This window comes from Uloborus diversus, chromosome 5 (assembly GCF_026930045.1).
Source record: "Uloborus diversus isolate 005 chromosome 5, Udiv.v.3.1, whole genome shotgun sequence".
Classification (NCBI taxonomy): Eukaryota; Metazoa; Arthropoda; class Arachnida; order Araneae; family Uloboridae; genus Uloborus; species Uloborus diversus.
The window spans coordinates 10,087,594-10,111,710 of NC_072735.1; the positions used below are offsets into that span (position 1 = coordinate 10,087,594).

Consider the following 24,117-nt stretch of genomic DNA (forward strand, 5'->3'; position numbering starts at 1 on the left):
CTTAAATAAGCTAGGAGTGCTTCTGATAGAAATTGCTGTAAATGAGCTTCTGTTATATATATAAAAGCATTTTTATTGAATTGATTTAACAGTTACTGTTTAAAACATAACAAACATTAAGTTGAATGTAACTGCACAATTACAAATAAATAATTTAATACAATAAATCAACATTTTCATATTGGAAAGAATTCCACACAAATGTACAAAAGTACCAAAAACATTTTTTCAGAAGCAACTTATCAGTTTTCTAGGAATAAGACATTTTAGGTGCTGTTGATTGAATTGCCTCCAAAATTTAATGGAAAAATCTTTTCTATGGTCCCAAATAAAACAATGAAATGCTTTGATTATGCAAATATGGATTAGATTTAGTATGTTGTTTTGGCACCCAGTTTTTCTTCTATTATTTTGAATCCTTTTTCGAGATATTCTTCTCTAGATAACCAGAAAGTATCTTTATCTTTCATTACATCTGCAAGTACAGAACCACCAATGAACACCATGTCTTTTCTTCTGGGAGGATCTTCAATTCGAATTTTGAATTTCTAAGAAAGAAAAAACAATAAGTAATAGCTTGATTATATGTTAATTATTTCATATAAACTATTAATTGATATTATAATGATTCTAATTTAAGTCTATTTATAAGTGAACTGTAATTAACAAAAATTTAGGTTAAAAAACAAACAAATCATACTAAGCATTTTTGAACAATTATTCCTCAAGAGAATAAAAACAGGAAAGTGATTAAAATTAAATCTGCAGTTTTATTGCTGGATCAAACTTAATCTCGCAGCATCGTAAGGCTATCCAGATCCTAATCATAGCATTACAACACTGGCAGGCTAGGTCTGCCACAACTAGGGATTGCAATACTGGACCAAAAATTCAATACTGGTATTCGGTATTTTTAAAACATGATACCGAAATACCGGTATTTGAAATTTCTCAAAAAATGCTTAAAGACATTTCCTTTCATTGCCCCTTTTCATAATATTGTACAAAAATTGTATTGTTTATGAAAACATATTGTGAACTAATATAAAATGAAGGAACAAATGTCATAATAAAAAATCAAATATAGTAAAAAAGATCTATTGAATTGTCTCTAAGCCTGGAACTCATTTAGTGCTCAACTTTTCTACAGTTGAAAATTCTCTTTCTGAATTCACGTAGGTTGGTGGTACTGTTAACAACGTGCAATACACCCTCCCCATTGTCTAGAAGTCCTTCATCTTCAAATAATTCCGGTCTCTTGCATGTCATTTTTGGATAAATCCTTTTGTGTGTGTTTCTTTTGTATTGTATGTATTATTATTTCTTAATTTGTAGCTAGTTGCAATTTTGTTCCGAGAGATGATATATTAACAGCATTTTCTCTTGAGCAAGAGAGGTTTGTGTTTGCTTTTTATTATTAGCATTTTGGTTTGAAATTTACGATTAACTTCACTAAATTTGATCCACTAAACTATTCAAAAAAGAAAAAAGTCATGATTTTTTTGTTTTAAAATTTTAGAAGATGTGTTGTTACTATATAAAGTCCTCTCAAAACTGGGGGGTATTGCCCTTATGCCCCCCCCCCTATAAATCTACCCATGCTCTTCTAAACTATTCAAAAAAGAAAAAATAATGTTTTTTTTTATTTTTGGAAAATGTGTTATTACTGCATAAAGTTCTCCCAAAACTGGGGGGGGGGGCATTGCCCCCTCTGCCCCCCCCCCCATAAATCCGCCCATGACTATACCTGTAACCGCACATCAGTGTTTCGCACAGTTTCCCTGCACTTGATGATCAGAAATTTTTTTTCGGAAAATTTGACCCGCGTTTAAGTCAACTCCCCTTTCTTCAACCTCTTTTTTTGGACAAAATTTCTTGACTTGTACGCGAGTATGTACGGTAACTTTTTCCACTCCCTTGACAATCTTTAAATCGGATACAAAAGGAAATTTTACTTACTGACAACTTTTCAGCTTCTCCCCGCAGAACTCTTTCAAGATATAGTTGTTTGATTTCTCGCTCTAAACGACTAGGTAGTCCAGGATACATAGTGGAACCTCCAGACAAAACTATATGTTTATACAATTCTGCTCTAATGTCGATATTGGCACTTTGAATAGTATTGAAAACAAGTTCAGCAATTCCTTGTCCTTCCACATTTATTAAGTGAGGTTGGAATAGAGCTTCTGGGGCTTCAAACCTTTCACCACCCAATTTTATGACTCTTCCATCAGGCAGCTGAAAATGTAGATACGCAAATATGAGAGAGGCAGAGAAAGAAAGCCAAGGGCAAACATTCACCATTGGTTGCTTTTTGTATTCTCGGACAAAACCTTTTATTTAATTTTGAAGTTATTAAAACAATGTCCACACAAAATTATTTTTAAACGACTGGTTGTTGATGGCAAGAAATTTAAAAAACATATTTTTAATTATGCTGGTTTTATATGATTTTTAGTTGCACATATTAAAAAAAAAGTTTTCTTTGGAAACACTTCCATATAACTTGTAGGCAGACATTTACAGTTAATTAGTACATCATGAAAGATGTAATTCATGAATTAGTTAATGCAAAAAAAAAAAAAAAAATGCTGATTTAAAAAGAAGAGTAATTTTCTGGTAGTTACTATGTACCATGGCTGTATATAGTACTAAATCACATGCATAATTTTGTTTCATACAGAAATATATTTTAACAAGTTTTTACTTTTAAATGTATACTTCACTTTCTAAATACGTAGTAATGGTAATAACTATGCAACACTTACTGTATAAGGTTCAACTAAAAATGTTGTTTCTAAAGCTAATCTTTGCTCCTGCTCAATGTTATAACCAATATAACACAGTTTTTCTTTTATCATTCGAACAGTTTCAAAATCTGCAGAATGATTGAAAGCATAGCCACGAAGCAACAGCAACTAGAAAATAAGTTTTTGTCATGTAAGAAACAAGATGTTTAATTTACAAGTAACAGACTGTTATTTGCTTGCAGAGAAAACTTTTATTATTCTGAATCATGTAACATTTACTTTTTCATAAGGAATCACAGCTGCCAACATTGAAAGAGGACAATTGGGCCCTTTTTCACACGAGGTAACCCGGTTCAAACAACTTTTAAATGGGTGGTTATCAGGATGTTTAATCAGATTGAAAAGTGAAGGAATCGTCCTGCAACCTTTACATGACAATTAACTGTAGCTGCGTATGCTAGTATTCTCATCCTAATGAGTTGCAGACTTAGATAAAATGAAAAGCTTTCTGCAAACACAAATCCTAACTGGAAAATTTTCTGCAAATAATTACTTTGCCTAACTCACCCTTGAATAAAGAATTAAATTTATATTCAAAGTTGAAAGAGATTAAAAAAAAAGTGCTTTAAATAATTTAATTTTTTTTTTACAATAACATATGGTTTGTGCTTATTTTTCATCAACTGAAGAAAACTGCCAAAACCATTATTTTTTTCACACATGTTCTTTAACACTAGAAAGACGGAAGCGGTCATTTTGACCGCAAACGATTTTCAAATGCTCATATTTGATGCGCTTAATTTTCAAACTCTTTTTCCTTCATTGATTTTTCCTAACTATTTATTAAGATTTTACAACAGTAATTTTTTTCCTTTTAGGATTATTATTATAGTCGCTATAAATGTTTATACCTAGAAAGACTGACTACGGTCATTTTGACCGCTAAGTGAACCTTTCTTTATGCATCCGTTTTCTTCTTCTTTCGCTTATCAGTTGTGTGTACTATGGACTATTGTTAGTTGTCAGGGTGAGTAATGTTCTTTTGAGCTTGAGTATTACCTGTTGGTCAGGTTTAATTCTTTGAACTGTTAGGAAAATGCGAAACACCTGCTGGTTGCATGGTTTCAGTTTTCTGCTATCTGCACAGGGGGCAAAGTTGGGAAAGGTAAATTTGAAAAGCATGTGACTGGACACGTGAAATTACTTTGGGTCTAAAAAGAAGTAAATATAAACAGGTAAATTACAAAAATGTTTGCTGAAAATGTTTTGTGCACCAAAACATGTGCTTTGCTTGAAGCATTGACGTTTATTTTCTTCGGTGATAATGAAGTGCTCAGTCACATAATTATCTTCATGATGTCGAGATGAACCATTGACAAACAAAACTTATAGGAACATTAACTCCTGAAACTGTTGCAGATTTATATCTAAAACAGATTATGGTTTGAATGAACAGTCTGACTTATCCGAAGAGAAATATATTTCTAGCGATGAGAATAGTTTGCTTTCATGAGATTATTGCGAATATTTTTCGGAGCCTAGATTTTCAGAAAAGGATTGTTCTTCTGAGTTAGAATGAGAAGAAACCTCGCTAATAAAAACTGATGCTCAAAATTTAAAAAGTAGTGAAAGAAAGAGTGAAAAGGGTCCGACGCCGAAAAAAAGGAGAAAATTTCAAAAACAGAACTCCTATTTCTTCGATTTCCGCCAAGTCATCCCCACTGATCAATTTTGCTGCATAAAAATAAGTAAGTACCTCACAAAAAAGATTAAAATAGTGTGAAATTAAATTATGCGAAACTAAAACTACGAGCATTTATTCTAACTTCCAAACAAAAAACTGTTAATGACTAATATACAGGTGACGTGATAACATAAGTATTTCGAAATACTGTAAAAGATAGTAATGTACGGTATCTTGCGATATTAAGATATTTTTTAAATCAAACACATGCATGGTTGATTATAGTACTTGTAAGTTATTACATGCTAAGAAAATTTCCTCTTTTTTGTACAAATTTCCTCTTTCTCAATGCCAATTGTGTAAAGCACGTGTATTTCACTTGATCGAACGTAAAATAAAAAAAAGCTATCTGAGACTTATTTGCAGACTATATTAGGATTAAATTGTTAAATTAAACTTTGATATTATGAAACAAATCTTTTCTATGGCTGAAAATTCCGAAAGGAGGAAATTTCTATTATTTTAAGTATGGCGGTCAAAGTGACCGCTGCTCGTCTTTCTAAGTATACGCAAAACGCCGTCTTTCTAGTGTTAAAAGGCTTTTAGAGAAAGGCTTCAACAGAAATAAACTGGAACTTTTTAAAAATTTCCTTTAATTTTTTTTATAAAATTAACGTTAGCAGTTTGAAAAAAAAAAGTCTGCAGAGCAAAAAAAAATTCTGTGAATGCCGTTCGCGCGTTCGTCTATATTATGCAAGACTGATGAGTTGAATCAACTCATCACGACACTGCTAAGTGTTTGCTCTACACATGAGTAAGTAGTTGAATCTACTCAGTTCAGTTTTAACAGTGTTGTGAATGCACAGCTGGAATAATTCGGATTAGAGGAAAAGTTGATTCAACTAGCCTCCTTATGTGTAAAACTAAGGAGACTTCGCATTACTAAATTTAGCAGCAAAAGGGATTTTTCAATGTGAAGTAGGGATTTCTTAAATTGAGCCTCTATAGGACTCAACATTTGGTAGTTGAAATTACTGTTTTTACAAACAACTCTTAGGTTTGAAAAAAAGATGCATACACAGTTATAAGCTGTATAAAATGCATACACAGCTTTCAAAAAAAAAAAAAAAAAACTATTGTCAAATCATTAAATTAGATTTACATTTGCTTTAAAATTCTATTTAGCGAGTGAAGCGGTTTTTACTGCAGCCAAATAAACAAGAAAGACATCAAATAATATCTTTCAAATGTAAAAATAGTTCTGCAACTCTATTGTTTATTGCCAAACTCACCCAGCTATCATAATCCATCCAACGAAAAAAAACATCAAGTGGAACATTCAAAAATCATCAGAAAAAGGAAGAAAATGTCGTACATTTCACTCGGATAAAAACAAATCAAAAGTTTTTTTTCTTTCAAAACAAATTGCCAAAACAATGAATTACATTTACAGTTGCTTTAAAACAATAATCCTAGACTGAACTGTTCAGCTCCTAACGAGCCAAGCGACCACGCTACCGGAACCCAGCTGCGAGTGAAGCGGATGGATTTTTCTTTGGCAATAATAAATGTTTCGCCAAATAAACGAAAAAGTATAAAATCACATTAACAGTAGCTTTCAAATCTTTATATATTAAGAGCTGCTTTGCCCCGTCTACCTTGAGAATAAAAATTGTGTCAAGTGACATATATTCAACAATCAGGCTTAAATAAAAGAAAAAAAACACCATGCAAAATTATCCTTCAAAACAATGACGACAGATATTAAAATACTTTTAAGAAATTAAAATGCGAAAGAGGGATTTAAAAGCGTAACCATGGAAACACAAAATAAAATAAGTTTGAGAAATTAAATGCAAAATAAGGAAAGAAACAATGGATTCAAAAAGCATAACCGTAGAAACGCGAAAATAAAATGGTTGACAACCTGAATCAAAATGACATTTTTCGAATTTGATTTAAAAACGCTTGTAACTTTTTTTCCTTTTGAAGACAGAAGTTAAGTTTTTCGACATAAGGTCAAGAGATATCTGGGGTAAAAAATGTCCCTTTTTCCAATGGTGTCAAAAAGAAAACTGTGGGACAATTCCTTCATTTTTTATTGATAGATTTAATGAAGAAAGTAGTGCCTAAATTTCAGCTAAGCCTAAAAAAGTTCGAGATAAAAACGCAAATTGCTCCCGTCGTAATGAAGTTAGAGCATTGAAACAAATTGCTTAGAATGCGGAAAATTCTACCCTTTTCAACGATATATGATTTTAATATGCGCAAGCAATTTTTCACTCCCATATTTGGGAATTTGTGAAATGTGGGCCTAAATTGGAATAAAAAAAAGCACTATTAATCATATTTTTTTGAATTATAGCCTATGCCACTGAGTAAGAAAGCACCTTTCATATAGTGAAGGAATTTTTCAAATAGGTGCAGTGGTTCCGGAGATTACCTCGAACATATAAACACACAAAAATCCGTCCTCTCTCTTTATAATATTAGTATAGATAATGAACATCCCTTGTAGCAGGGGAAAATGTGTTAGGAAGTTGAGAGAAAAATCAGTAATGTTTCACCGTTAGTTTTAAAAGGTTAAACTAAAGAGTGGTAGGTATGAGAGACCCTGGGGTGAAAAGCCGATGTTAGTTTAAAAAGAAGGAAAATGATATAAATATGTTTCAAACATGATCTGATGTAAACAATTTTCATACTTATGTAAGAAAAAATTTAGCTTTTGCAGTCATTTTACCATAAGGATTTTACCCGAAATTCTAATAGCTGAAAAGACCCTTTTTTTGGAGAATTTTGAGGGAAAAGGGAGGAGAAGGCAACAAAATTTGGGAGTCTCTCAAACAAATCGACAGAGTTGGCAGCTATGAATTAAAACAGAAACTCTATTAATGAAATATATAAACTAAATACAAATTTTTTGAATTTTTTTTAGATTTCAAATTGCTACCTTAATAAGATATCTAGTAATATCCCTTCCTGCAATGTCCAATCTACGAGTAAGATGTGGTAATGCATAGCCCTCATAAACAGGACATATATGTGTTACTCCATCTCCTGAATCCACCACAACACCAGTGAATAAACCTAAATATATGAGGGGGGAAAAAAATCAAAAAAGGAAATTTTTCTCTCAATGCAATAGCAAGAATTTTATGTGTTCACATTGGAGAAAAAAAGGCATCACATTTCTTCTCAATTATTTTATTCAGGCTAATTAAAACTGAACTAGCGGCAGACGATAAATTTCCGATTTAATATTGATGTTGTTTGATGTAAAAATGCTTATAACTTTTCTTCTGGTAATTCTACACAGCCTTGGTTTTTTTTTTAATTTGAAGGAAGTGAATCTACTTCAGGGGTATTTTTGAGGGCTTTCGAATGAGGCTGAAATTAAAAAATCGGATACAGTCGAGTCCCGGCCTATGTGAGGGATGCGTTCCAAAACCCCTCGCGTAAGTGGATGTAGAAAAATGTACGTATACAACTTTTTTAGCAACATGCCAAATTCTTTTAGACACTGTTAAACACCCTTTAAACTGTTTTAAAGCATTTCTCAAATATACATTACAGTTTCTTACTAAAGAGCTGAACTTTTACTGTTTTTAAAAAAAAGTCGTATCATTCAACATAAAATACTTTAACATGCACAAAATGAATGATCAATGGGAGGGAAAGACATAAAATAAAACAACACGGCTCATTACGTCGTAATAATAAAAGCGGCACTATATTAGTGCTGTACAGTAGATGTAGTAATAATCATTTGAAAAATAAAGATGATTTATGCTCCATGATCAGATCGTTACTTTTTTAAATACATTTTTAAATACGTTTGCTTCGCCTTTTCTTTTATAACGATTCCATTTATGCAACAGCCTTTCTTCCTAATCTCTTTACTCCACAGTTACAAGTGCAGCTTCCATTTTCATAATACAGTAGACTCTAGTTTTACGCAAGGGTTACGTTCCTCGGAAATGCTGCGTAAATCGAAACCAATAGGGGTTTGGTTCCATATATAAGAAAATACTTCATTCTAGTTATGACCAATTGTATAATGAGCTTAATGTGTACTTATATTGACTTTTATGCACAACACGCATAAAGAAAACATAAATTAATTTTGTGTCCTGTTTATAAAGAGGAGCTGGCTATGCCAGTGTTTTGGCAGTCATTAAGAATTTTTCTCTGTAATTCTTTGCAGAGCATTAACGCATCCATGATCACTTGCGTCATTTCCATGATAGAATCTTCCTTCACTAACAAATCAGAAAGATCATTTCTATTGTCTAGGAATGGCTCAAAATTTTCAATATGAACATTTTTGATTGTGTGTCACCACCGTCGGTGTCCTCGTTGGTTTTGGACTCATTTGTCACTCCTAAAAACTCTTTTTCCAGTGAGTTCTGAACTGTGTGAGTTTAATAACTTTACTTCTGGAAAGAGCTCTGGAACCAATCGCATAAAATGTCTCCCGGTGGCCCAAGCTCGATTATTAGCACGTCAAAATGCAGTTGAGTATGCATAATCTGCAATCTTTAGTAGTTCGAATTTTGAAAGAGGGGAAAATTTTATCTGTTTGCATTGCCGCATCCGTGTCCAACCGAAACACATCCGCGTAAAATAAAATAAAGGTGTCAAATCTTAAACCGCATAAAATAAGGGTCCACTGTACATATTTGCTTTGCTTAGACATTACTCTGCAAGCTTCAATGTTGAAACTAAGTTCTGAACTTTCACAGATATCTTTTTGTTTTGACTTTTAATTGTATGTATGGAAGATTCACTGATACTTATTGTCGTGCTACCGTCGACGTTTTGTAGTTCAAGCATATCGAGAATCTTAATAGGACACTAAGGTGTCATTATATTTAATCAACTTTAATAATTAGAATGAAAAAAAAATAAATGAAAGATGCTAAGTGGTTATTTGATGCACTAACAACGCGATGCATAGACTAGTTTGGTGTGAGAACTTTCGCTATGAGTGTTGCTAAAGAGATGTAATAACGTTTCACGAAATCAATATTTACTAGCCAGTAACAAAGCCGATAATGCCTTCCGAAAACATTCGTGTTGCCGACGAGGAATTCGCGTTGGCTCTAAAGTTCGTCATTTGTGAAAAATTCGCGTTATAGCCCTTTAGCGTAAGTCGAATCGTGTTGTAGCGGGAGTCGACTGTAATTGTTTAGGGTAGAAGGAGCCATTTTTGTGTGTCCTAAAAATGAAATTTAAATGCTTTGGTGCTTTTTTGGCATTTGAACCCCCTCCCCCCTATGTTCCTTCTCAGTTGCCCAAGTACCTCCCTGCTAAATTTGGTCGAGATCCGACGTAAACTGGATTTGTTATAGGGAACATACACATATACACATATATAATCTGTTTTATTTATATGAATTAAGGTTTCAAGAAAAGGGAGAGCTTTTATTTTAGCACCCTACAGTTTCAGGGTAATTGACTCAATTTAACTAACCCATTTTATTACCCTATAAAGCACAAGATTGAGAAATATTGCTACAAATGATAAACTCAATCAGGGTTGGCAGGTTTTTGACGGTTTAAACAGTCACATACAAAAGCAAATAGCACACCTTTGTAGCAAAATGCACTTACAGTCAACATTTTCATTAAGTACTTCAATCTAAAACTGAGATCATAAGGCTGAGAGCAAATGAAACTGTATAATTGAAAAGAAGATCACAAAGAAAGATCTGAGAAAGTCCCCCTCTCTCTGCTAAAACAAAGAAATTTAGTTTTCAAGAAAACTATGGAAAATACATGGGAGTTTTAATGGAAAATGCATGGGAACTTTTTTTTTTCAGACATCAAGGGTTTTGATGTAAAGAGGTTCGAGATATCAATGTTTGACTGTAGTTTAAGCATGTTAGCTAAGATTTATGATAAATTAAATATCACCATGTTTGCTTCCTCTCTCGGATTGTGTACTATTTTTTTCTTATTTGAGCAAAAAAAGCAAAAATATCTCGCTTTATTCTCGTAATTCAGGTAGCATTTTCATATTTTGTCAAAAATGCTGCTATAGCAGACTATCGCTTTTAGATGGAATAGAAATGCTTTGTAAACTATTGCATTTATAAATCTCAAAATCAATGTAAAGCAATTCTAAATGTTAAAAGTATAAATTTTTCCCGCAAACATGTACAAAAAAAAAAAAAAAAAACATACATACCTTGAGCATATAATGTTAAAACAGCTTGTATAGCAATATAAGTACCAGCAAATTGGTATTTTTCAAACATTACCTAAGAATAGTTTTGAACAAAATCAAAAATTAACTCATAGAGCAACAAATGAACACAATTTTACATTAGGCAAATAAAAATATCTTAGAACGGCTGCTGAAAGTTTTAAAGTTAATGCTACATTACATATGACTTTCATCCTTTAGAGGATCTTTTGCAACAGGTTTTCTAAAATACTAGCTGCGTGCCCGGCGTTGCACGGGTTACCTAAAAAATTTAAGAGCAGCCCAGTTGATGCTTTTGTAGTACACTGACACTAGTTTCTAACGCGTTAAGGAATAAATAAATGCGCGTAAAGCAAGGTTTGCAAAACACCAGTAAAACATATTTTTGCCAAAACACCTCATAAACGTTAATAATCGTTATCAATGATACAAGTTATGAGTACATTTTCAGTCAGCACAAAAGGGGAAAATATATGCATTATCAACTATAATCTTTACTCACGTTAAACTGAATTACATCTGATAGACTATATCGGAAATATTTATGCACAATAACAATCCGCTTTTTACATAAAATAGTCTACTACCCGGCGTTGCCCGTGTGTTTATTAATGCAACATACCACTCAGATAAATATTTGGATGGATTCTGTCCACATGGTCGTACAAGAATTACATCAATCCGTTTTCCAGGTACAAACCCTCAAAGAACTCAAATAACTTGTAAATCACTCATTTACTTTACGACGTGCACGGTCCTCCTCGAAAATGAAAGTTATGTCATGTGACGCGTATTTAACAATCAGGCTTGAACAAAAAAAAAAAAAAAAAAACAGCAAAATTTTGCTGCAGATTACGGCAAAATAATCGAAAAGTAAACAACTTAAACACCCTGATTACAGGAAAAGCCTCAAAACAAAAACAAGAATTTTACCTGTTCATATTCGAGAAAAAAATGGCAACAAATCTTTCATCTCAATAATTTTCTTCACCCGATATACATTTTAATAAAAGCGTTGTTGCGGAAAGTTGAGATGAAGCACTGAATAATAATTTGAATGGAGGAAAGCCTTCGAAAAATAGGGATTTGATTTTGTAATCTAAGAGTCATAATTAATAGTTTTTAATTGATATCTCCGCTAATTATTATCGGAAGATTATGTTAAATAGCTAAACATGAAGACGGGAGGATTACGAATCCATCGATACCTGGTTCGATGGTCAGTTCACTGTCGTTCGGGAGAAGAAGCTTGGACATAGATAGATAGATAGATAGATACTCAGATTTTATATGTATAAGATAATTTGAGTTGGCAAAGAGGAGACACTCATCACTTGCAACAAAACTTCGGAGAAAATGTTTTAAAAAGCAATCTATACAACAATAAACACATTTTAAATTAATTGCACATTTTCTTCATTTTGCTTTTTATCATTTTTCCCCCAATGGGAAGGATTTAATCCCTAAAACCCTCTCCTTAGGCTCTGCCTTGATTATTTTAGACGAAAATTATTTTAAGCAAAATAAAGCTAAAAACATAAAATCCCTTAACACAGAAGCAATATGCTATTAGAAAAATTCTTCGTTTCATTTAATTAGACATACAGCAGTAAGCTTAAAAATAAGAATTGATGCATAGCACATACAGTAAAACCTGTAAAGTTGACCATCTTTGTAAGTTGAAAACCTGTCTAAGTTGACCGCAATTTTCAGGCACAGAATTATATCTATATCATGTAATTCAATCTCTGTAAGTTGACTACTAAAGTAGTGCACTGCAAGTGGTCAACTTACACAGGTTTCACTGTAACACTTATACAAGAGATAGAAATATTTTTTTTATATTTAAAGCCTTTATTAGTGACTACCTGCTTGGCTTTGCTCAGAGAAGAAAATTAAAAGATCATTTGGTTCGCCTGTACATTTACAAATAATGGATTATGAATTTCTTGCCTGTTTGCTATGATAATTTTGTCACCCATGTTACGGTTCCACGTTATGATAGTTTGGCATTTTACTCGTACACGTTATGATAATTTGCTCAGTAAAATGTTCTTAAAATCGGAATGGAAAAAGAACAAAATCAAATTTTTGAAAAATTGCTTCGAGGTGCACACCCTCACGCTACAAACTAATTCTGTGCCAAATTTCGTGAAAATCGGCCAAACAGTTTAGGTGCTATGCGCGTCACAGAAAGACATCCAGACAAACTTTGAGCTTTATCATTAGTAAAGATAACTGTCTTTGCCTTGTTTTAGCTTTTCAAACTATGCTTATTAGCTGTATTGTTTGATCATTAATGGTTCTGAACAGGTCTGGATCTATAAATTTTGGGACCCCACCAATAAAATCTGTAGGGCCCCTCTCGAGAGGCCAACAGTGTATATTTGCAACATTAATGGGTCTTAGTGCTAGTTTAGGAAGGTTTTTGGTCTTTTTACTGGTACAGTCGAGTCCCGACTTACGCGAGGGATGCGTTCCAAGACACTTCGCGTAAGTCGGAATTTCGCGCTGTAGAACAAAGTATGTTTAGTAATTTTTTATAAGCATACCCAATTGTTTCAGACGTTTGTAAACACCCCTCATATTGTTTCAGACCATTTATTAACTATATATTGCAGTATCTTTTACAAAGAACCGACTTTTTCTGTATTTTGGAAAAAGCGTTATTATTTGATATAAAATTCTGTAATTTAGCACAAAATCAATGATTAATGGGGGAAGAGAAACTTAAAATAAAGCAGTACGGTACTTACAGTATGTACACTACAGCATTATTATAGCACTTAACAGTATAGATATAGTAAATATATTTATAATTTAAAAAATGAAGAAGGTTTATGCAGCGCGATCAGAATGTTATCAGAATGTATTTTATCAACGTTCATATGTAAAATGAAAAAAAAAAAATTAATATTCGGAGCGGTTATTTGTATAAACTAAAGCAAAGCGTTGTTTAGACTAATACAGTGGGTGAACTCACGCTTTCAGTGATGCTAAAGGGATAAAAGTCCATTCACAAAACCAATATTTAGTGTCAACGAAGCCCATTCTAACTCTCCGCCGCTCTTTTCCCAAAAATTTCATGTTGTAGAAGAGTAATTTGTGTCTGCACTAAAAAATTCATTACTCTTGAAAAACTCGCGTTATAGCCATTTCGCGTAAGTCGGATCGCGTTGTAGCGGGATCCGACTGTATTTACACCTTAAAGCGGCACCGTGCTATAATGACTGAGTATCATTAATGATCCGATTTGTAGTTGTTACCTCTTTAATGAGGAAACTATTACTCACACCCTGTGTGATTGCAAAGTGTTTTCTGCCTATAGGTTTGAACACCTAGGTCATCATTTGCTTGAACCGTGAGAGATTCATGATATTCCTATTGGGTTTTTTCTGAATTTTACTTCAGCTGCTGTTCCTTTTTAAGACTTTTATTTGGGGACCAGTACAATAGACCTCTGGTCGCAGTGCTTGGTTCGGTTGAACCCCTCTTTTTACATAAAAGGAAGTATTGTATTCGCGAAAAATTTTTCACTCAAAAATCAACCTTAATTTCCATTTTACTTACCCCCGAATGAATATCGAGTTTTTTTAACCTCTACCACTCGTGGATAAGTGCCTAAGAACGTATAGACATGCAAAATATCCATAATGATGATTCCTGCGTTTATTACAATGAATTTTCTCGTGACATCTGTATGTATGTATGTGTGGATGTATGTCGCATAACCCAAGAACGGTAAGTCCTAGAAAGTTGAAATTTAGAACGTAGACTCCTAGTGGGGTCAGTTGTGCACCTCCCCTTTTGGTTGCATTCAGGTGTTTCTAAAGGGGTCTTTTACACCTTTTTTGGGGGAAATCATTGTTAATTTCGATGTATATTCAAGTGGTGTTATAGTTTGGCGGACACTTGGCGATATATCGCCAGTCTTTTGGTCACCAAGTTTTATCGCCAACTTGGCTACAAATTTGGCGATTAAAAATTTTTTTTTTTAAAAATCTGTTTCAATTTGGCAACTGTTGGTGATATTTAGAGAGTAAACTACTGAATTACATTAAAATTGCCAGTAATGGGGAAATGACATTAAATTGGAGTAAAAGGTAGTCATGTGATGCACACATCAGCTCGTTTTCATTTCATTTATATTGCTGCTAGTTTTTTTCAATTTCTTGAACCATTGAACCTCTTAATACTTGAGCCCCCTGCACTGCAGGTATGCAGATCCAGGCCTGGTTCTGAAATGTTTATCAGTTTCTACTGAATGTAGGGCGAGAGGGGCATTAAACAACAATAAGTGCTTTGCAACATGTTGTTAACATCAGCATTAAGAGTCGGACAATTTTTAACAATTAGGTGAAAGTTCTGAACACCAAACTTTTACAACGTGAGAATCTGAGAATACACAAGAAGTCTGTAATAGCTGAACAATTTTGCTTTCTCCTCAAAATTGGTATCCCCTCCTGGCTTACAGGGGAGAAAGATACCCTTCCATTTAAAATAATTAATTTTGGTCTTGAATATTGTAAATTATTGGAAGTTTTACATATCAACGCACATATATTACTATGTAAGTGCATTTAAAGTTTTCAAAATTAAATATAAATTTTATCATGACTAAAATTAAAAAAACATATGTAAAATAATTACTTCAATCATTTTCTCCCTGTTTTTGACAGGATTCATTGGAGGCTCTGTTAGAAGAACTTTGCAAGTTTTTGGAATCAATGTTCATTTTATTAGGGCCAAAAGTATAATCCCATACATGGCACATATCTTCCCAATTTCTCACAATTCCATTTTCCATGGGATATGCCACTTCAAGCATGGATCTCAATTTGCTGGCTTCATCGCCAACCATTAAATCCTAAAAAAGGGGAAATGTATAAATCAATGGAGAAAACAAATATAAAAACAGTATAACTTATAAAATTTACGTGAACTTCTCCTTCCCCCATCCAAGAACAAGAAAACTTCATACACTCACAAAATTGAAAACACGTACTAATTAGAAATAACTGCAGTGGGAAGGTAAAGGACAGTATCTGCAGAAATGAGCTTTTGAGATAGTTGAAGAAACAAATTTTGGATTCCATACTAACAATAGGGAAATGTTGGAGTTTGACATTTTTTTCATTCTTTGTTTTCAGCAGAAACCAAATTCGCAATTTAGTACAATGAAGCTGAAATTAATGATAGACATGCTATTAACATTCGATCTATTAAGAATACTTAAATGATTATGTCACTTTATATAAAAAAGCTTAATTTGTAGCAAAATATTTAAATTAATACCTTGAAGGAACAGGAATTTAAAGCAGTAAAAAAAATAATCTAATTGTATATATTACAATCAGGTTGTTCTTTTACTACTTTGCATGTTTTTTCAAAGAATTTTAAGTTCAATAACTAAAATTGTTAACTTTTAAAATAATTTTTTCATTAATACCTACATTGTTAAACCTAAATTAAAAATATATTAACAGTTGCACCTGTTTGTAGTAAAATCATATACTAAATGCAACAATGGATTTTATAGGAAAAACAACGAATTACATAAGTTCTAGAATATGCAGAAGGAATTGATCTTCCTGGCTACCCAAAGAACAGGTCTGTCCCCCTTCCATTTTAAGCTGGATATGCCTTTGCCTTAGTAAGAAGCAGTAAGTTACTGCCTTTAGGCTAGGGCTAGATCTAGATTTTTATCTTTCCATTTTGTGAAAAAAATTAACTTTTTTCTTTTTGCAAAAAAAAAAAAAAAAAATAATAATTTTTTGGCGCATTTTTCTTTAATACATTTTTTGTGAAAAAAATTCTATCATATTGTATACATCATGTTTAGCCATCACAAATCTAATTTGAAATTTTTTTGGCCCAAAAGACTTTACTAGGAAACTGAATATTTTTCCACTGATGCTTTGCTTTCAGACAAATTGATTGAGATTATAAGTGATGAAAGAATTGTTTTTACATACAAAATCTTGTGAAGGGTCTTATTTTAAATCATGAAAAATTGTAAAGTTGCGACTTTTATAAATTAGAATTTTGTGAAGTGAAGTTTGCAAAGCGGACTTGCGTCTGAATCGACCCCTGTATCAACAGCTCGGCTATGACATTCAGAAACAGCAGTTTCGCTCTTGTTATGGATTCATCAGTCTGGAATAGACAGTAACCAAGCTGGAGACAGATTCCATCTCGTTGAAGCTGAGAGTGCCAGTATAAAGTTCAATGAGATGACATGGTCCTCCAGCTCAGTTACAGACTGTTCCAGATTGATGAGTCTGGAAAAAAGACAAAACTGCAGTCTCTAGATGTCATACCTAGGTTGGGCTTGATTAGTAAACAAGTGAATGGTTCCAAATAACTACACAATAGAAAACTTACATTGAGCAAAAAAAAATCTCACATCTTAACTACGGAACTGATAAATCATATACCTTAAAAGTTATTTGTCAGTATTTAATAACAAGTACTTTGACATACATCATTGATTGTATTTAAACTGAAAAATGAAATTAACTCACACGAGCATCCGTTGGTGCATCCTGAAGCAGCATGTGTAAGACATTATACGCTTAAGTATAAATTTGGTTATTCATTTAAAAATTGTGAATTAAAAGATATATTGATTTTAACATTCACATAAAAGCATAATTAATTTCATACTTTCACTTCAATATCTCCAATTTTATGAGCAGCTCTTATAATAGGTCGTCCCACAAGTGAAGGAAAGGTAAAAGCTGGGAAATTGGATCCAGCATATCCACATTTAACAAACTGCAAAGAAAATAAAACATTTAATTAAGGCAAAATCGAAGAAACTGAAAAATATAACAACATTTAAAACTAGAGCGATTGTTTATCCCTGTGTAAGCATAAGACAATATTATGCCATTAAGTATACAAAAAATATTTATAAAAGAGCTGTTGATAGTAGTTTCTGGTAATTTTGCATAATATTCCTATATATTTATATTGAATACAAACCTCATTATAATACATATAAAAATCAATAATTTATCAGTTTTTCACATAACAAAAAAAAAAAAAAAAAAAAAAAAAAAAAAAATTTTGATGGGATAGAATTTTTTTTTTGAGGGGGAAAAACTGCATGTTAAGAATTAGTTTTGGAAAAAACTTCTCAATTTTATGAACTTTTTTTTAAGGAGGGAAAAATACATTTTAAAATCTTACAATGTAGTTTCAAATATTATAAGCAGAAAAAAGTTGATATTACATTATCTTGTCATATGAGTAAAATTTCAAAGATTGGAAATATAAAATGTGCTCAAACCTCTGATGAAAAGTGAAGATAGTATAACAGTAATACATCCTTATTAATTTTCTTGGGAAACTAAAAAAATGTTCATATATAATTTACTTGGAAAAAAAAAAAAAAAAAAAAAAAGCTGTATGAGGTCTTGTACAGAACTGCAGCAATCCTTTACAAACAATTCTACAAAGGGGAAAATTATTTCATTTTTTTCTGCGAACGGTGGATGTTTGTTTCTAAACATCCACAAACCCTCTTTTGTAGATTTGATGAACAACATTTTATCTGTCAAAAGTTCAATAACCAGTTTAATATGAAGTGAATATAACAAAAATATATTACCCCGGTTCCGTTATCACAAACAATTACTTTGCGGCCTTCGCTGTCCATTTTCAGCAGATAATATATAAATATTTAAGTCTTTAATAAGTATTTAATTTCTACATTACACATTACCGCATCGGGAGGAAGGGTGTTGTTGGTGGTTATCAATAGCTGATGCCATTCTCTAAAAACTAAAAATCAAATTATGAATAATTTTATTAATTTCTAAAGAAAGGGCTTATTACCAAATATTTTAGAATAAATAACACTCTCATAATTTACTGATTAAGTGACTCTAACATGATGGTTGTCATCATTTACAGGAAAGTAATATTTTGGATATAAGCGATCAACTTTTAACTTTTCAAATTTCGAATGGCTACGCTTTACCCATGAGCGAGTGAAAGTGAAAAATTTACACTGTCACTGTTGTCGGCTAAAGTGAGATTGTAAATACCAGCGACTTTGAAATTTTAAATAAGAAATATTTGCCTTATTACGAAATAATAATGAGGGATGTCAACATTTATTTGTCTGCTCAACAATCTAAAAGTTCTCCTGAGAGAGCTGAGGAATGGGCACAGCTGGAAGAATATTATAATAAAAAGTACGTCTAGCATTTAAAAGAAACCTATAATTTTATTTAGATTTTAGATGATTTTTACAAACTTGTTGTGTGAAATGTTTAAGTGTGAATGTTGTGTTCTATTGTGTTTTTAGAAAAATGGAAAAGAAAGGGGCAGACACTAAAGTACATATTTCAGTCATTAATTTTCTCTCCTTTTCATGTTCTATTTTGCTTTGTACCTATAACTTTTTGTGGGATATTCACGTGGTGGGAATCTGGCGCGGTCATCGTATTTTTGGCGTAAACAATTTTATTTCTGTTACCCTGCTGATTTATAGTAACCCTATGTGAATAGATTTTTGAGTTCTCTTTGTTTAGATTTGCAACAAAATATACCTCTCGCGCAGGCACTGGGTCAAAATTGACGCCAAGGAAGAAAGATCGCCAGATTCCCATATCGAAATATCCTCATAACTAAAATATAAAGTAATAAACTCTAGATATAGTCAATCGTTCGCGTAAAATATATAAATGCTGATCCAGGCATGTACAGTGAACTTTTCTGTTTATATTCCTGTTGGTAAATATGTCTCTGCAATCAATGGAGAGGTGAAAGCTATACCTATTGCTCAAGATCGATTGAAATACTGTGATTGCAAATTTAAAGGATGTGTCATCCTAATGGATTCCCTAGCGGCTATTGAGGGGATAGCATGGACAAAGAGCTGCAAGTCACATGAAGTTTCTGAAGGTCGCAGTTTCATTGACGATCTGCTGTTGCAAAACATAAAAGTGGTGTTATGCTGTTACAGTCAAGTACCGACTTACGCGAGGAATGCGTTCCAAGACCCCTCGCGTAAGTCGAAATTTCGCGTTGTGGAAAAAGGTATGTGTAAAAACTTTTATAAACATACCCAATTATTTTAGATACTTGTAAAAACCGCCTCAAACTGTTAGAAACCATTTCTTAACTATACAGTACTGTTTCTTACAAAAAAAAAAAAAGAATTTTTATTTGTATTTTAAATTTAAAAAAAAACGTTTTATTCAATATAAAATACTGCTACGATGCACAAAATAAATGATCAGTGGGAAAGAAAGCCATAATAAACCAGTAATGGTATATATAGTAAGAAAAACAAATGCACTATAGTTGTACTGTACATCCAGTAATGCTATTTGTAACTTAAAAAAGTAAGGATGATTTATGCTGTGTGATCAAAATTTGAAATACTTTCTGGTTTTTTTTCCCATTCACAATACAAGAGCAACTTCCATTTTCATAATTTTTGCATTTTGCTTAATTAAAACTCGGTCAACTTCGATAGATTTCCTTTTCTTGACTGTTAATTGTACGTATGGAAGATTCACTCATACCTAGTTGTCGTGCTACCTTTGACGTACTTTTTAGTTGAGTTTCAGATTTTCGAGAAGCTTTAGCTTTTTTTTAATTGTCAGAAACTTTCTCCTTTTCTTTCTATATTCAAACTCTAGATGAAACTTAGATGTCATTATATTTCATCAACTTTCGCATTTAGAATGAAAAAAATAAATGGAAAACATGGAGTAGTTAGTTGTGTAAGCGATTTTGAGACTAGTACGGTGTGGGAACTTCCACTCTTAGTGATGGTAAGGAGATGAAGGTCCATTCACTAAAAAAAGTGTTTAGTAACCAATAAAAAAGCCGATACGTATTTACCACTATTCCTTCCGAAAAGTTTCGTGTTGAGGATGAGGAATTCACGTTAGGTATAAAATTCTTTGTGAAGAAAAATCGTTAAGTATAGCAATTCCCGCATTAAGTCGGATCGCATTGTATCGCGGAATCCACTTTTATTCAAATACCAAATGATCCAGTCTCATTTAATGCAATAAATTATTTATCAGGAAGAAATCAGATGTTTTTGGCATGACTCAAAATATTGAAGCAACTGTAAGGTTTGCCGAGGAAACCTACCTTTAATTCCAATAACGCCTAAGAGCAGAGGTGGCCATATTTCACTTTAACTGGCCATGACTGTTTATCAAAGCGTCTTCACCGTTTGAGGATTGTCGAGTGTCCCAATTGTCCTCTTTGTAATTCAAACCAAGAAATGGACATTAGCCACCTGCACACTTGCACCCAGCTTTCCACACGTAGCCTGTGCGACCTTTACTGGGAAACAAGAGAGCGTATCGACAGCTAAATATTTCACTTCATTGTTCCTGTGTTGTTCCTTGTTCTGTGTATTGTGTTTGTTTTGGCTATTTTGTTCTTTAACTTTTTCTACTGTCATTTTAGAAAAAATGATGATTGATTAACCCTTAACAGGGGAGATGCGGTCTCACAGACCGCTCAAAAGTTCATCCGATCGCCCTTATTTCATTTTAAGTCCGATTGAATGGTTTTCCCTATAGCTTTTTGTTTTCTGAGCTTGGACTCCCACCTTGATTATAAGTATCTTCAGGCAAATGCATCTGGTTTAAATTTCATTGTATTCTTTAGAAGCGGTCTGTGAGACAGCACCTCCACCTCAGTGTGACTATTTTCGACAGTAGTAGACATTAGGTGTGGCAACAGTGAATTAAGCTTTGTTGTTTTGCTAATTTTACGCTCCGTGTTTTTTAATGATATTAGCAGTAAATTTTTGTTAATTATATTTTTTTCTGATGTAATCTGATGAAGCTTTCAATGAGGAACATGCAGGTATCTTTTTCTATGAATTTTGCTCAATTTTAAAGAAAGTACGTAATTTTGGGAAAAACACATTGAAGTTTGTATGATATTATATGATCGATAAATTTAAACTTACAATGACTTAGCTTCATGTCAAATGTGCTAATATCATTTGAAATTGACTTTTGCATTAAGCTTCTGGACTTACAAATTTACTTTGTGAAACTTTAATGTGTCTTCACTGTTTTTTCACATAACGAACTTTCATATTTTTACTTCTGTATGAACATTTCAAATTGAAATACTTCGTTCCAAAGATTGGCGGATTTTTCTTTTCATTGTTGGCGATATTTCTGCTTTTGCCTTAGCTTATGCAATTGCAGTATTTAATGAAAACAAATTTAAAGTACAACAATGGAAAGTGATTTTGAATTTCAGAAATCGCCATTAATTTCAACTGCAGCACTAGTACCTACTGTTAATGAGACGAAAATTCATGCAATTGATTTAACATCTTCAGAAAATGATTCCTCGTGTGATAATGTGAATGAAACATCTTCTCAAAGAAATATAGCAGATTTGTTTGGCATTCAGCCAGCAGATAAAGTAGTTTTGAGACCAACTATTAAACACACTTCTAATGAATTAATTGATTGCATTAAATATATTATTAATGCCAAAACTAATGCAAACAAGAGATACTTCTTTAAGGAAGAATGCAGATCTTTTATTATAAATATATTAACAATTCTGCAGTCAAGAATTATTGACTCGGATAATATTTCCTGTCAAGATCTTATTTCATCTATAGCACAAAATAATAATTTGTCACCTTCTTCACTTATTACTAAACTGACAGGAAATGAAGATTTTTCCTTGAAAGGAGTTGCTATATCTGACTTTGACACTTTAAAAATTAAAAAACAGTATAAAGACGTAGGAACTCAAGAAGATCGAACTACCACAAACCTATTGTACACTACTATGAAAACTACCTCAACTTACAAAGATGCAGAAAATCAGGTAGGAATTGAAGAAGATAATATTTTCAACCTTCAGAATACTAATCATGTTATTTTCCCTACGCATTCCTCTGATGGATTAGACTTTCAAAATGAAATTTACGAAGTAGTCGACACTTCTCCAACACAGAGTGAGCTTGATACACCTCTAAAAGCTCATCTTCAAAATGACAACACTAAATTTTCTCCTGTTCATTCACTTAATAGTTTTTCTAAAACGTTTACAGAATTGAAACCTACCGATAATCAAACGGCTTCTCCTTTATATAAACATTCGTATGCTGATGTAATGAAGAAAAATCCAAAATTATATACCGTCTTAGTCTACCCTCTTCGTGAAAATACTTCTTCTTTCGATTTAAAATTACTTTTGAAAAAAGAATACAATCCAGCAAGCGACAACATACGCATTCACAAGTTACGTGTTATTAGGAATGGAGGTCTGGCTATAGATCTTTACAATAAAATAGACAAAGAAAAACTACAAAAAGCTCTCTTAACAATACCTAACATACAGCTTAATACGAGAATTAAAACTACAACTACAATAAACCCAAAGATTTTAATTCAAGGATTACCTAAAGAAACAACAACTGAACATATAAACCACATTATTTTTGAAAATACAGGAAAAAATTTAAACTTCAAAATTAATTTCAATTACAAAACAAGAAACGGTCGACAGAATTTCGTAATAGAGTGCGAACCTTTCACATTTAACATACTCATGAAATGCAAATTTTTACAAAATGAATGGGAAACTTACAAATTGAGAGAATATATTAATGTAAAAAGGTGTTATTTTTGCCAAGCATTTGGACACTTGTCTAGCAAATGCCAAAGTAATTTGCAAAAATGCACTTTCTGTTCTGGAAATCACCCTCAACATGAATGCAAAAGCAATTTCACGAAATGCGCAAATTGCGTTAAATCTCTTCCAAGCTCTTCTCCTTTATATTTGATTGATCACCCTGCTTCTGACTCATCTTGTCCTTATTATCTTTCTGTTCTTCAAAAGTTGAAATCGAATATCAATTATGACGAATAATACTGTGTTTTCTATTAACTTGCCTTCCTCTCTTCATCATTTGTCTCATCCGAATTTGTTTACTTCATCTACAATTTTTCCTTCTTCTAATATTCAGTTCTCAAAGTATTCTTTTAACTCTTTGAATTGTATTCAAATAAATTTAGGCAAAAGAAGCATCGCTACTAGTTCTTTAAAACTTTTATCTACTCAAATGTTACCGAAGTTTTTCCTTATTCAAGAACCATATTTAAAAAACGATCAAATACCAGAACAACCTAGTAATTGGAAAATTTTTTATTCTTTAAGTAAAAAAGCTGCTGTTATAAGTACTGACTCAAATATAATAGTTTCTCAAATAGACCAAAAAGAAAACCATATAGCAATATCAGCTGATTTCAAGGAAGATTCAATTGTTATTATTTCAGTTTATATAACACCAACAGAAGATGTTAGAATCCCTCTACGTAATCTCGAAAGTCTTTTGAGAAATATTTCAAATAAAAATATTATAATTATGGGTGATTTCAACAGTAGAAGTAAATCTTGGGGATATGCTGGTGAAGATCCAAGAGGAAGAAGAGTAATAAATTTTTACCAAGCAA

At 32.4% G+C, this 24,117-nt stretch overlaps 2 protein-coding genes across 2 annotated transcripts in view; one reads left to right on the plus strand and one right to left on the minus strand.

Annotated features, from left to right (window-relative positions):
* Positions 1 to 66: 66 nt before the first annotated feature.
* LOC129222608 (actin-related protein 2-like) lies at positions 67 to 18,378 on the minus strand. The gene is given in 10 exon segments (XM_054857133.1): positions 67 to 548; positions 1,960 to 2,238; positions 2,769 to 2,918; positions 7,385 to 7,521; positions 10,625 to 10,697; positions 15,293 to 15,364; positions 15,366 to 15,509; positions 17,167 to 17,187; positions 17,309 to 17,419; positions 18,258 to 18,378. Coding segments are annotated over 10 exon segments (1,212 nt in total). The 5' UTR covers positions 18,306 to 18,378; the 3' UTR covers positions 67 to 371.
* Positions 18,379 to 18,641: 263 nt separating this feature from the next.
* LOC129222829 (26S proteasome non-ATPase regulatory subunit 13-like) overlaps positions 18,642 to 24,117 on the plus strand; it is a 38,953-nt gene continuing 33,477 nt past the window's right edge. Inside the window, exon 1 of the mRNA XM_054857381.1 lies at positions 18,642 to 18,846. Within this exon, the coding sequence (XP_054713356.1) occupies positions 18,749 to 18,846 (98 nt within the window). The 5' untranslated portion in view covers positions 18,642 to 18,748. The remainder of the gene's footprint in view (positions 18,847 to 24,117) is intronic.